The 11695-nt window shown below is 50.2% G+C and overlaps 5 protein-coding genes across 5 annotated transcripts; 3 read left to right on the top strand and 2 right to left on the bottom strand.

The window, feature by feature from the left end:
* Window positions 1-225: 225 nt before the first annotated feature.
* GGI43DRAFT_153980 (uncharacterized protein) lies at window positions 226-2171 on the bottom strand. The gene is made up of 3 exons (XM_083199466.1): window positions 2139-2171; window positions 1429-1558; window positions 226-1339 (listed from the first exon to the last, which is right to left on the bottom strand). Exons 2-3 carry the CDS (start codon window positions 1474-1476, stop codon window positions 506-508), a joined length of 882 nt encoding a protein of 293 aa, XP_083065025.1. The 5' UTR covers window positions 1477-1558; window positions 2139-2171; the 3' UTR covers window positions 226-505.
* A 2521-nt stretch (window positions 2172-4692) lies between these two features.
* GGI43DRAFT_153840 (uncharacterized protein) lies at window positions 4693-6061 on the top strand. The gene is made up of 4 exons (XM_083199461.1): window positions 4693-4989; window positions 5106-5134; window positions 5195-5326; window positions 5444-6061. Exons 1-4 carry the CDS (start codon window positions 4803-4805, stop codon window positions 5786-5788), a joined length of 693 nt encoding a protein of 230 aa, XP_083065024.1. The 5' UTR covers window positions 4693-4802; the 3' UTR covers window positions 5789-6061.
* A 787-nt stretch (window positions 6062-6848) lies between these two features.
* Window positions 6849-8593, top strand: GGI43DRAFT_153842 (Cys/Met metabolism PLP-dependent enzyme-domain-containing protein). Its single transcript, XM_083199462.1, has 2 exons — window positions 6849-7196; window positions 7272-8593. The coding sequence occupies exons 1-2, from the start codon at window positions 7017-7019 to the stop codon at window positions 8304-8306; spliced, it is 1215 nt and encodes a 404-aa protein (XP_083065023.1). The 5' UTR covers window positions 6849-7016; the 3' UTR covers window positions 8307-8593.
* Window position 8594: 1 nt separating this feature from the next.
* Window positions 8595-10059, top strand: GGI43DRAFT_153843 (chitin deacetylase family protein). Its single transcript, XM_083199463.1, has one exon. The coding sequence runs from the start codon at window positions 8994-8996 to the stop codon at window positions 9828-9830; it is 837 nt and encodes a 278-aa protein (XP_083065022.1). The 5' UTR covers window positions 8595-8993; the 3' UTR covers window positions 9831-10059.
* GGI43DRAFT_153844 (isoprenoid synthase domain-containing protein) lies at window positions 10060-11532 on the bottom strand. Its single transcript, XM_083199464.1, has one exon. The coding sequence runs from the start codon at window positions 11303-11305 to the stop codon at window positions 10289-10291; it is 1017 nt and encodes a 338-aa protein (XP_083065021.1). The 5' UTR covers window positions 11306-11532; the 3' UTR covers window positions 10060-10288.
* Window positions 11533-11695: the final 163 nt, after the last annotated feature.

The raw sequence follows: 11695 nt of genomic DNA, 5'->3' as shown, positions 1-11695 counted from the left end.
ATTAAGAAAATGTGAGATGCTGATTTTCTTCACGGCGTCCTTTTAGCTATATAGTCCCATCTCTCAACATCGAGCTTCTAACCTCATGCCCACTAAAGCGGAGGTCTGACTACAATTCCGTACTTATTCCCGTGCCGGTGTGCCGGGTCGGCGTGGGTAAGTGCCGATGCTGTGACGCTTTTCTCGAATCAACTGGCGAGATGCCGACAGATGGATTGCGCGTTTGACTCTAATTTTCTGTATGTGGGGAGTAGATAGCAGAGGAAAATCACTTCTAAATCTGGTGGATCATGGATGGTAGTCATATTTTGTGTTTCTTTGTCTGATAATTTGGCTATTTGCAAATGGCCCGCATAGCAAAAATCTAAGTCCATCCCAATTTCTTTCTTATAAAACGTAAACTCATGAACGGCGTGAAAAAAGACATCAAGTCATTATAACAACGTGAAATCATAGCCCCGCCAGGGAACCTTCAGTATTTCTCTCCCCCACCCTTCTTTCATCATTAATTTCGTACTGGCCTATAGAAATGCGACTTCTTCTGTAGCCTGGAAGGGCCTGCCTGTGGTCGTTGGCTGGCCACCTCTGCACTCTCTGCATCAGAGCTGCTGTATCCGTGGTCCCAAACTGCTGGTGGAGGGGCGTCGTAATATTCGTTTGTCCCGGTTCTGGATATGTCAGAGTAGTATTCTGTGGATCCCGGAAGGATTGGCTTTGAGCTGGCATATGAATTCCTCGAGTGGGGAATGACAAACTCGCCCATGGATGACGAGGCCATGCTGTTGCGGTTGGCAGAGGAGCTGCGAGAAGCCATTTGGCGAGCAATACTTCGCCGCTGGGCTTCGATTGATCCCTTGGGAGTATTGGAATCCATCGGCTGCTGGATCCGAGGTTGTCGTGTATCATTTACGTCGGTGTCGTCAGCTCGTTGGGGCGTTGAAGTACCCGATGTCGGTGTCGTCTGAGGTGGTGATGACGACGAAGTCGTGTCGTTAACTTCCACCGACATATAGCGAGCCCTTCCTTTCCCCTTTTCCTTTAATTTTGCCTTTAAGCCTGTAGGGTCGCCAATAAGAGTGGGAGAAGAATTGGAATGGCTGGAGCCAGGTGTGTTAGGCCTTGATATCCATATGCCTTCAACCTCGATACCACTTTGTATTGCGCGCACCCCAAAGGGGATATCCGTGATGCCGCGAGCGTTGATACCGCAATACCGCATCTCAGCCAATCGTACGCGCCGTTCTTCGTCTATCAATTCGAGCTTTGCAATTTTGCGGTTCGTCCACCATAGTCGTACCAGCCCGAAGGCGAAGACTAACACGATGGAGCATGCCAAGATCTATATAAAGATGGGTTAGAATACAATTTGCTGGCAAGACAAGAAAATATGGTGAAGCAGTGCAATTATCATAGATTCTGGACACTTACAAAGCTCATTTCCTCCCACAATTCCCATCCAGTGAAGAATGCACCCATGTTGACAGAGGCTGTTGGAGGTTGCAGCCCACCACGAGCAGCCTGTATTAGCCAGCGATAGTAAGAAGAAAAAGTCCGAAATCTGCAGAATTTTTTAACAGTTAAAGATTATCCAGCCTCTCTAAAATAGAAATCCTGTCAAAGAAACTGGGCGTGGATAAAAACGAAAACGACTGTATGTGTTAAGACCCAAAGGTGGCTCGAGAGCAATCCACGTGGCGGTGGTGAGATGCCTGAGAATGAACAGTCTTGGTAGGAGCAACACAGGTCGTAGATGCTGTTTTAAAAGAGTGGAAAAAGCGAATGAGAGCCTGGTTTGGTACCAGAGAAAGAGGTAAGCGAGTGGTTAATCGGCAGCAAAAAGCCAACAAAGTGAGAAAAAAGAGGAAAAAGATAATCGGCATCCCGAACGAAAATAGCCCTCGATCTCATTTTTTGTGTCTCTCGTATTCCTTCGGCCGCATCAAGGCCCGCTCGCCAAGTCAAGACCAGCATGTGCGGCACAGATGCTGGCCGGGATCTGCCCTTGCGGGCGAGCGAATGGATGGATACAGAATGGCCTCATGCATTGACTTGGATTATGGGCCTTGTCTTGACACGGGAGGTGGTTTGTGGTTGGCGCGGTCCCGTGGAAACACAGCCCGCAAAGGCCTGCAGCTTACCACGCATGCGGCTTGTTGGCAAGTTCAGTGCCGATCTAAAAAAGGAAAAAAAAAATAACGAGAGAAAAGCAGTGAGGGGAATATGTGAGCATGGGGTTGCTTGTTCAAGGCCATTGATCGGACCGACAGGGTTGCAATTCAGCTGGACATGACACAAAAACGGTGGGAGTTGGGAAATGCTACCACTACTATACTACTTCGAAGTGTTAGGACGTTGGGATGGTTCAAGGGTTGGCTGGAACAGCCTCACCGGTCCCTGTCTCCCTCGAGAGATATGAGAGACATTGCCACGCCATTGCAAGAGGACAAGAAGGACGAAGAGGACGAAGAGGAAGCTAGAAAATTCCATCGGATGTCACACAGAGATTCAGATGTACGATGGGAGCTGCATAGCGGCATAATATGCACTTGCTAAGAGTGGCACCTGCAAGCCTCAACTCAATGGAGCATTGAACCTAGCTTGCTTCTTCTTTGCTTTTTTCTTCTCCTCCAGCACTTTGCAGGGTCCTGAGAGGTGCCAGCTCGGAGACTTTTGTGCAGGAAGCCGGCAGCTAAGCAGAGGAGATTCCTTTGCCGTGTGCCATAGTAAGTGCCAAGAGCTATAGACAATTCCGGACCAGCTTGGGGTTGTATCGAAGCAGGCAGTAGTTGACGAGATTTTTAGGGGCAGAACCTATCCTGCGTGGCGGTAGGATTAACGGCGCCTTGACCACATCTGGAGCTCTCTGCTCTACCCAACTGTGTAAGTTCAACCGCAGGAGTGCTGTCCAACAACTGCCCTGCATGTGTCCCAAATAGGCCATCTGGTGGCGTTTTACTTGGGCCATGCAGGCAACGTATGATGGGCAAGAAAAAGAAGCGGGCTTGTCAGGCGGCTATTCTCTTGATCAGGCTATTACATCTGCGGTTATACAGACATGTGCTCGTTTCGGTGCGCAATGGTTGCCACAGGCCGTAGGTGGTTATGATCCGCAATCGCTTCGCTGCACGCAGCATGGCCACAGGGTTTTCACTCCCAGTGCAGCATACACTGCGCCAATCAAGGCAAATCCATCTCCAGCATAGCCCCTGTACGTACGGCGCGGCCCCGGATTTTCAAAGAAGAGAGAGCATGGTAAAGTGGGTGGTGGGGACGTCTATTATGTGCAGTACCTGTTCTCTAGTAATCTGGGAGTGGTGATAAGTGATAGATATCCATCTTGACGAAGAACAAGATCACACACTGCCTTTGTTGGTAGCAAAAGGCCACTAAAAGGCTTTAGCATGGCGATCTCTCTGTCAATAAACGAAAGCGAGTGCCAGTTAATATGGCAAACTCGGCCTTGGTGCCGCCGCTGGCGCTGCAGGATGAGGTAATGATGCCGTTCTCTTGCACAAAACCTGCCCCGAACGAAAAGAAACTGGCCCAAGGAACGAGGTTCTTTTTGGGTGTTGGTGTAATAAGGACAGCCCGAATCCGAATCCCGCAACGCAACCGCACAGTAGCCTTGGTTCGGATACTTACTGTCGGCACTCCACTCCAGCGTGCTTAGTTGTAGCTAGTAGTGCTGTGCATCGTCATAACAGCAGTCTGGCGGGTAAAATCTCTGTCAATCAACCCGGGACCGCTGCTCGGGAGATTCAGTACCGGGCTTTTCAGCGAGTCCGGGCGCGTGCCTTTTGGTGGCTCCACCAAGTTCAATTTTTGGAGTAGAGTGCGCGCGCAATAGTAGCCGGAGCTATCTTAGGCTGGTCGTTGGCGCTGGACCCGATTGCAAATTTAGAGAGTAAAAAAACCCCGATCTGATGCAACAATGTGTGTGCAATGGAATCAAGAAGCCCAAGAAGGAGAGATGGATGAAATCACAGAGCATCCCTTGCTTGCGAGAGCTGAGCTGTGAGGCAGTGCAATCGGCGCAACACAGCCAAATAGCCAAGCTTTGGTGATCATGAGGATGAAAAGCCAATAACGTGCACTAAAAATCCAGGCACTGCGCACAGTGTGCATCGGCCGCGGTACAATATTTCAAATTCCGCCCGGCAAGGCACCGCCGAAGGATCAAATGGAGAATCAGACTTGCGCAGATCTGATGTCTTTGCTGGGCTGACCTCTGGAAAATCATGTGGCTTTTGTCGCTGGAATTTCAGCACAGCCAAAGAGGCTTAATCGCAGCACCACGACTGGCCGCCATCGATGCTGCTAACAGCTCTGCTAGTATCAAGTTGGCAAGCTGCCGCAGTTCGCCTCGTTGGATCTCCATCAGGTACTTACTTGGTAGTCAGTGCATGCTCCATTATATCCAGATGGATCCCATTTTCAATGCGCCGGGCCCTTGAGATCCCACCCCCTCAGCGTTCTGTTCTGCCGCTGATCCGTCGCGACTCGTCTGACATCTGGCCATCGTCTCTCTTCTTAAAGGCCTTGAAGCGCCCACCCCCTGTGCCCCTTCCTCGGTCTTTTTGACTTGTAGCTTTTCTTTCCTCAAATAGCTTGATCGGACCTTTCCACTCGTATACAAGAACGCTTCTTCCCCTCACTCAATTGCATCGCTCAACCGCTACTTGTTTTACAAAAATCATTCTTCCCGACGGTCTTCGCATTCTTCGCATCACTATTATCGAACCGTCTACTATCGTATATCGCCGCTTTTTACTTTAATCAATTCGGGCCAACATCTCAACGCCATGCCGATTCGAAACCCCTTCACTCGCCGTCCTGGAGCTGTCGTCCCGGCCGAGGACGGTGTCTTCGCCGACAAAGAGCACAATTACCCCGGGTTTGAGCGAGTCGACATCGTGGGCTCCAAGGCGTCGTCGGTTTTGAGCATCCGCAGCGCCAGAAGTCAAGACACCGGCGAGTATAAGATGAGCGGTAAGTGATCGGATGACCGCTGTCGCTTCGCTTGCAACCTTCCCCTCTAGGCCCTGCAGCGGCAAAGCGTCACACGACTCGGTGGGCTGTAACTGACATGCGATTCGCACTATTAGTCGTCAACGATAGCGGCGTATATCTCCCTGTAAGTTGTGTAACCCTGGCACTCGGTTGCGCAGACTGCTAATTATGTTTATGCGAACAGCCCTCACCTGCAGAGGAAAAGAGCCAGTGGCCGCGCAGACACCTCTCGTCGCGCGAGTCATCAGATAGCTCAGGCGAGATTGAGCAGTTTTCTATTTCGCGAGAGTCCTTTGACTCGTACCGACGATCATTTGTACGTTATTAACGATTTTCTTTTCCTCCCATGCAACATATATCCCGGCTATAACATCAACCCCGCACACGATGCGCCTCGCATGCACTGGAGACTGACCTGCGGCCTCATTTATAGGACATCTCGGCACGATCTCCCGTCACCGCCGCATTTGACATTCCTACCCGCCAAAGTCTCGATTCGGCTCGTTTCTCTCGAATGCCTAGATCGGCAATTAACCGCAACTTGGAACAGCTGCCCACCGCCGACGAAGGTTTTGAGGATGTCGGGCTCGAGGACCAGAAGCAACAGCCTCGCAAGCGCGGCTTCTTTTCCAAATTGACAGAGACCCAAGAGAAAGACTCATCTCCAGCCCCATCAGGAGTCTCCAGGTTCCTTATTCCTGGCCGAAAGAGGGCCCAGAGCGGTCAAGGGTCCGAGCTAAGCCCCATGGAACATGCGACTGTGTCAACGAAAGATTGAGACATCTGTCGCAGAGGAGAGCTGCTGCAACGACTCGACAACTCGAAATAATTTACTATACATGAAAGTTTATCAAGCATCAACGATTTTTTTCTGGACTACGGATATGTTTTAGCTTGCGACAATGGCGTTTGGGATGGACTGTTGGCAGTGAATACATTCATTGTTGCCATATACCTTATAAGTTGCATTTGCATCAGCTGGCTTTGCTAGCAAACACGAAATTTAAGCTTGGCAGACATGAAAGATTATGACGGCAAGGGAACATTAATGGAAGGAAACAAGACGACTTAATGATTAATAATAACTTATGTCGGCGATTACATATCGGATCGCTAATACAGCACATATTTATGTTTGCCCAATTTCTATCGTCATCATGTTAAGGACTATTGTGTGGTGACAGAGTTTGTTCTGGATAAGCCCAGAGAACATTGTCTGACGAGAGAAAACCTGTGATTAAAAGAATCTTGACATCTGGTGATATAAGGTTGTGACATTGTATTTATTTTCCATTTCTTTTTTCCCCATCTTATCCCGGCTAATATGTTGTGCGCTTCTGAGAGTTTTACAAATATTCATTATCTACGCCTAAATCAAGGTATCCGCTCTTTTTCTTCTCCTCTCAAGCGAGCCATAGTCGACTATGCCACCGATTCCGGAAGGGGCAATTCGGAGCGAGTCTCTCTTAATAGAACGGAAACCAACGGCATACTCGTAGAACGAATTGCGCGATGCTTAATACATTATCCAAAAACACAATAAAGAGAGGAGAATCGACAACAAGGCGCAAGGCGTATGACTCTCAGCCGCTCCCCGCATTAACATATTGTGGAGCGAAGCCGCTCTTATCTTGATACCAAGGTAAATGCGCCTTGTATTGACATGTTTTACGGAACCAGTACATAATTATATGACTATCTGCGCCTAGGCTGGTTCATGGCTATCTAAGCTGTTTTGAGGTTTTTTACTAATAGGCGTGATACGATAGATTGACGTGATACAACTCGGGATGGGTAATAGTGGGTATGTGAAGCCGTTGAGTAATAGCGACAACGGCAGCGACACGGCCGATGAGCGGGGCAGCATTGCGAATTATTAGCACAACATATATAAAGGGCACGGCAAGAACTTAAAGATGGGCGTCGCTTGGGGATGAGTATACTATACACTGATATATCATCAGGTATAGACACAAACCTTCATAAACAAGTTACTAGTAGACACAATGGGAAACACCTCGGACGAATACGTGCCAGACATTGCGGCGCTGTCGCTTGCATCCAGAGCGGTGCATGCCGATGCTCGCATTGATGGCCATCCGGCGATTGCGCCTGGTCTGCACACCAGCACAACCTTTCGGTATCCCAAGGATCCGGAGAGGCTCAGGCCCATCTCAGAGGTCGATGTAAGTGCTGAGTAGCGTGAGAAAGCAAAGGGAAGAAGCTTTCTGGGTGACTGACACAAGAGACTCTTCTCGCAGACCACCAAGCCGCTCGACTTCCACATCTACTCGCGCCATACGAGCCCTAACATGGCCCGCTTCGAAGCCCTCCTCACTACCATTATTGGCCAGCAGGCCGTTGTATATGGATCTGGACTGGCTTCATTCCATGCCATGATCACTCATCTCAACCCCAAGAAGGTGGCCATTGGAGACGGCTATCATGGCTGCCATGGTATCTTGAAGATCTTTGAGCGACTGAATGGCTTGAAGAAGCTGCCTCTGGATTGCGACCTTTCGGAGCTGGGACCCGGAGACATTATCCATGTCGAGACGCCATTGAATCCCACAGGCGAGGCGCGCGATCTTAAGTACTATGCCGATAGAGCACACTCTGTTGGCGCATTCCTAACCGTGGATGCTACCTTTGCGCCGCCACCGCTGCTGGATCCCTTTGCCTGGGGAGCAGATATTGTGATGCACAGCGGCACCAAGTACATCGGCGGACACTCTGACCTGCTATGCGGCGTCCTCGCAGTCAACCCTAAGCACAAGACCTGGGTCGGTGACCTGCTCGCCGACCGACTCCTCCTGGGCTCCGTGATTGGCAGTCTCGAAGGCTGGCTCGGCATGCGCTCCCTGCGAACGCTCGAGCTGCGTGTCAACCGCCAGAGCACCACGGCCACAGCGCTGGTCGCATGGCTCGCGGAGCAGGCCAAGGACCCGACGACCGCCGCAGGCAAGACGGTTGCGCGGATCCAGCACGCAAGTCTGCAGCCCGAGGCGGCGCAGGAAGGTAGCTGGCTGAGACAGCAGATGCCCAACGGCTACGGGCCGGTCTTTGCCATCACGCTGAAGAACAAGGAGATGGCAAGGAGGTTTCCCGGTAATCTGGGACTGTTCCAGCACGCGACGAGTCTGGGAGGCGTGGAGAGCTTGATTGAGTGGCGGGCGATGACTGATCCTAATGTTGACCAGAGTTTGCTGAGAATAAGTGTTGGTGTGGAGAGCTTGGAGGATCTAAAGGCAGATTTGCAGCACGGATTCGAGGCCTTGGTGAAGGCGGGATTGTAGAAGATTGGATTTGATTATATGAGATATTGAGAGATTGTGATATCCTATTATTGGTTTATGAGAATGAGAGTTGGATTAAGGGGGGTCATCTGACATACGTAACGTACTTTACATCCCTAGCTCTTTTATATAAGACAAGAGGGCATTAGTAGTTCACTGCAGCTTAAAAGAAAAGGCTGGAAACCCATCATTTCGAAGCAATTATAAAAAGAATAGAATGAAATCCGGAAAACTAAGCATGACGAAAACTTCAACTACTAGGTAGCTCGTGGCCCGTGCAATTGCATTGAATATCTGCAGAATGAATTCTTGGATTTGTAGATTAATACACGTACTTTAGGGGTCCAATTCCCCCCCCATTTCGGGCGCCACTCCCCCCAGTCGCTAATCAGATAGCGCTGGTGCTACTTCCACCTAGCCCCTGGCTAACAAATCTTCAAGCCTCATGCCTTCTCCCGCCTTAGTGGCGGTCTCGACAAAAAAGACACTCTCCTCAGCATTCGTTTTTCCCACCCCGATTCATTGCCATTGACATACGACAGAATAGAGGTTTTGAAAATCGAAAATTAAAAAACGAAAGAAGAGCAAGAAAGAGAGAGCATGCCAGCAGCAGGCGGCACCACCGTCGTCCCAAGCCGCCGCTGCTAACCTCTTTAGAAACGAAAACGAGGGCAAGCAGAAAAAGAAATGCCACGCCTCAACCTCTTCCGCCTGCCGACCACCGTTCGGCGACGGGTCCGACGAAACCGCCTCACCATGCAGGGCCTCCTCGTGCTGCTGGTGCTGCTGCTCGCACTGCCGCTCTACTCCATCTACTGCGTCTACAAGCCGCCGCGCTTCCTCATCGGCTACCTGCGCAACAAGTTTCCCGACGTGCTCTTCGAGGTACCTACGACCAATAAGATTATCGCCCTGTCGCTCGACGATGCCCCCTCGGCGCGCACAGACGAGATTATGCAGGTGCTGAGGGAGAATGACGCGCACGCCACGTTCTTCGTCATTGGAAGCCAGGTCGAGGGGAGGGAGGCTACGCTGCGGAAGTTGGTTGCGCAGGGCCACGAGTTGGGCAACCATGCTATGCGCGACGAGCCGTCAAAGAGATTGAGCAATGACGATTTGGAGAACCAGGTTAAAGAGGTCAAGGCCATGCTGACGGAGGCGTACGAGGCCGAGGGCAAGATTCTGCCTAATAACTACTTTCGCCCTGGGTCGGGCTTTTTCAACAAGAGGATGAGAGACTTGCTGGGTAATAGAGGATTTAGGATCGTGTTGGGGAGCGTATACCCCCATGATCCGCAGATTCCTTACCCCAATGTTAATGCCAAGCATATTTTGAGCATGGCGCATCCCGGAGCAATCATTATATGCCACGACAGGAGGGGTTGGACAGCTCCTATGCTGCGGATCGTGCTACCGGAATTGAAGGCTCAGGGATACGAAATTGTCACTATTACGGACCTAGTGAAGTCTGTTGAGCCATTGGGCAACCGGCAAGCGATGCAGTTTGGAGAGCTAAAGCCTTGAATTTTATGACGGCATTTCAAGGGAAATATTTATTAAACAAAAAGAGGCGGAGTCACTTTCATTCATTCATACGCATTGGCTACTTTTTATCTTTTTAATTGCGATGGGCGTGATCCGCATATAACACATTAAGAGAAGGCGGGGAAAGGGAGAAGGATTATTAAAGGAAGAGAAGAGCATCATTATACAATCCGGCAGATAAAGGGAATGGCAACACTGGAGTTGGGAACTCACGGGAGTCAAACAAGGTGATTGGAAGTGGGGAGTCATGATATCAGAGGACTATTTCTAGTGAGCCATCTTCGCGCAAGAGCTGCGAGATGTTATAGCGAGGGGATTTGAGCCTATTTTCCAAAAGGACGATTAGCTTACTACTCCTTTATACGGCTGCTTATGCATCAAGAAGCCTAAATATTAAAGGGACCTCCCACGGTTTTTGGGAGTTATTTGGGATATACTCACATGAATTCGAGCGTGCCAGTGACGACACTTCTATATCCATCAACCAAATCTTTTGAAAGGTCGTAGAGAAGATCGTTATTCATGAATTGATCAATCAGCTCCCCGGCCGCCTCGTTGAAAAGCCGCACCGCATCTTGCAGCTTCTGATAAATCTGTGCCATTACTTCATCCAGGGGAATTTCCGGCCTCAGTAGCGTACAGACGGCATTAATCACACAATCCATGTTGAGTTCCTTTTTCAAGGAGATCAAATCGTTTAGCAGCCCGAACAATACATTGGCCTGCTTCCGTAAAACTCCAAAATGCGGCGAATCGAGCAGCTCAGCCGGCACGTGTTTTCCCATGGCGAAGGGAACCAATGCGCAGAGCGTGCCGCCTGCTACGGTGCCCTCTCGGAGGGTCATGTACTCCTCAAAGCTAGGCAGGGCCTTATCAAGACGTAACCTTTGTTCCGTGGCGCAAGCACGAATGAAGATGCTGATTTCGTTGTACAGACGCTGGCGTTGCTCCTCAGGAGCTCTCTCGTGGGTACCATAGAACCTCTTCCCAAAGTTGACGAGCAAGGCATTGAGGGCATCTACCGCTCCAACTTGGGCTCCTTCAGGGAGCTGAAGAGCTGCTCTAGCAATTTCCAGCGTCTTGTTGCGCCATTCTTCCGCACGGGCAAAATCAGCAGCCAAATCACCCTCGTTTGTGTCCACCGTGTCGTCCCAGCAGACGAGCCACACCATGTACAGCACCAGCGCTTCGATCTGTTTCCGCCGCGCGGTCGGGAACAGCAGACACGCCAAAAGGGCAATGTCATCGCGCAGGCGGCGTTCAATTTGCAAATGAGGTGCAGCAGCGGCAATCTCGAGGATGGCGGTGCTGGCAAAGGAGACGAGCTCTGGGTAGTGCGTGTTGAGCCTTGGAGAGGGCCATGTGAGGAAGAGGGCTTGGAGGCTGGGGATGCGGAGGGTTTGGCCTTTGAGGGCGGTGATGAGGGCGGCTTGGCCGAACGTAGAAGAGGACATTGCGGATTTTGTGTAACTTTTGTGTGAGAAGCCGGGTGTACAAGATGGAAATGAAGATGGCGATGAAGGTGAGATGTGAGAGCTTGGCGGTGGAGCTGGCGCTAACTGGCTGGCACGAGCTTCCGTGTTTCTATGTCAGCGTCATTGATAATATGAAATGTTATAATAAAGATCTCAATGAAATAAATTAATCAACAATGGTTGAAGTTGCAATTAATTGAGCTTGTACATGAAGCGATGATAAAAAGTTGGCCATGGATACGGTAGTAGTCAAAAGCTCATGGTGTAACATCGCTCAGCGTCTAGCCATGTTAGTTGGCAACTGTGATATCCAAATGCACATCATCACAACATGTCATTTGCCATTCAGCTTCAAATTTTTTTTACAAT

This window comes from Trichoderma evansii, assembly GCF_050947405.1.
Source record: "Trichoderma evansii strain SZMC 28006 chromosome Unknown GGI43scaffold_2, whole genome shotgun sequence".
Classification (NCBI taxonomy): Eukaryota; Fungi; Ascomycota; class Sordariomycetes; order Hypocreales; family Hypocreaceae; genus Trichoderma; species Trichoderma evansii.
This window is presented reverse-complemented; position numbering and strand designations above follow the sequence as displayed.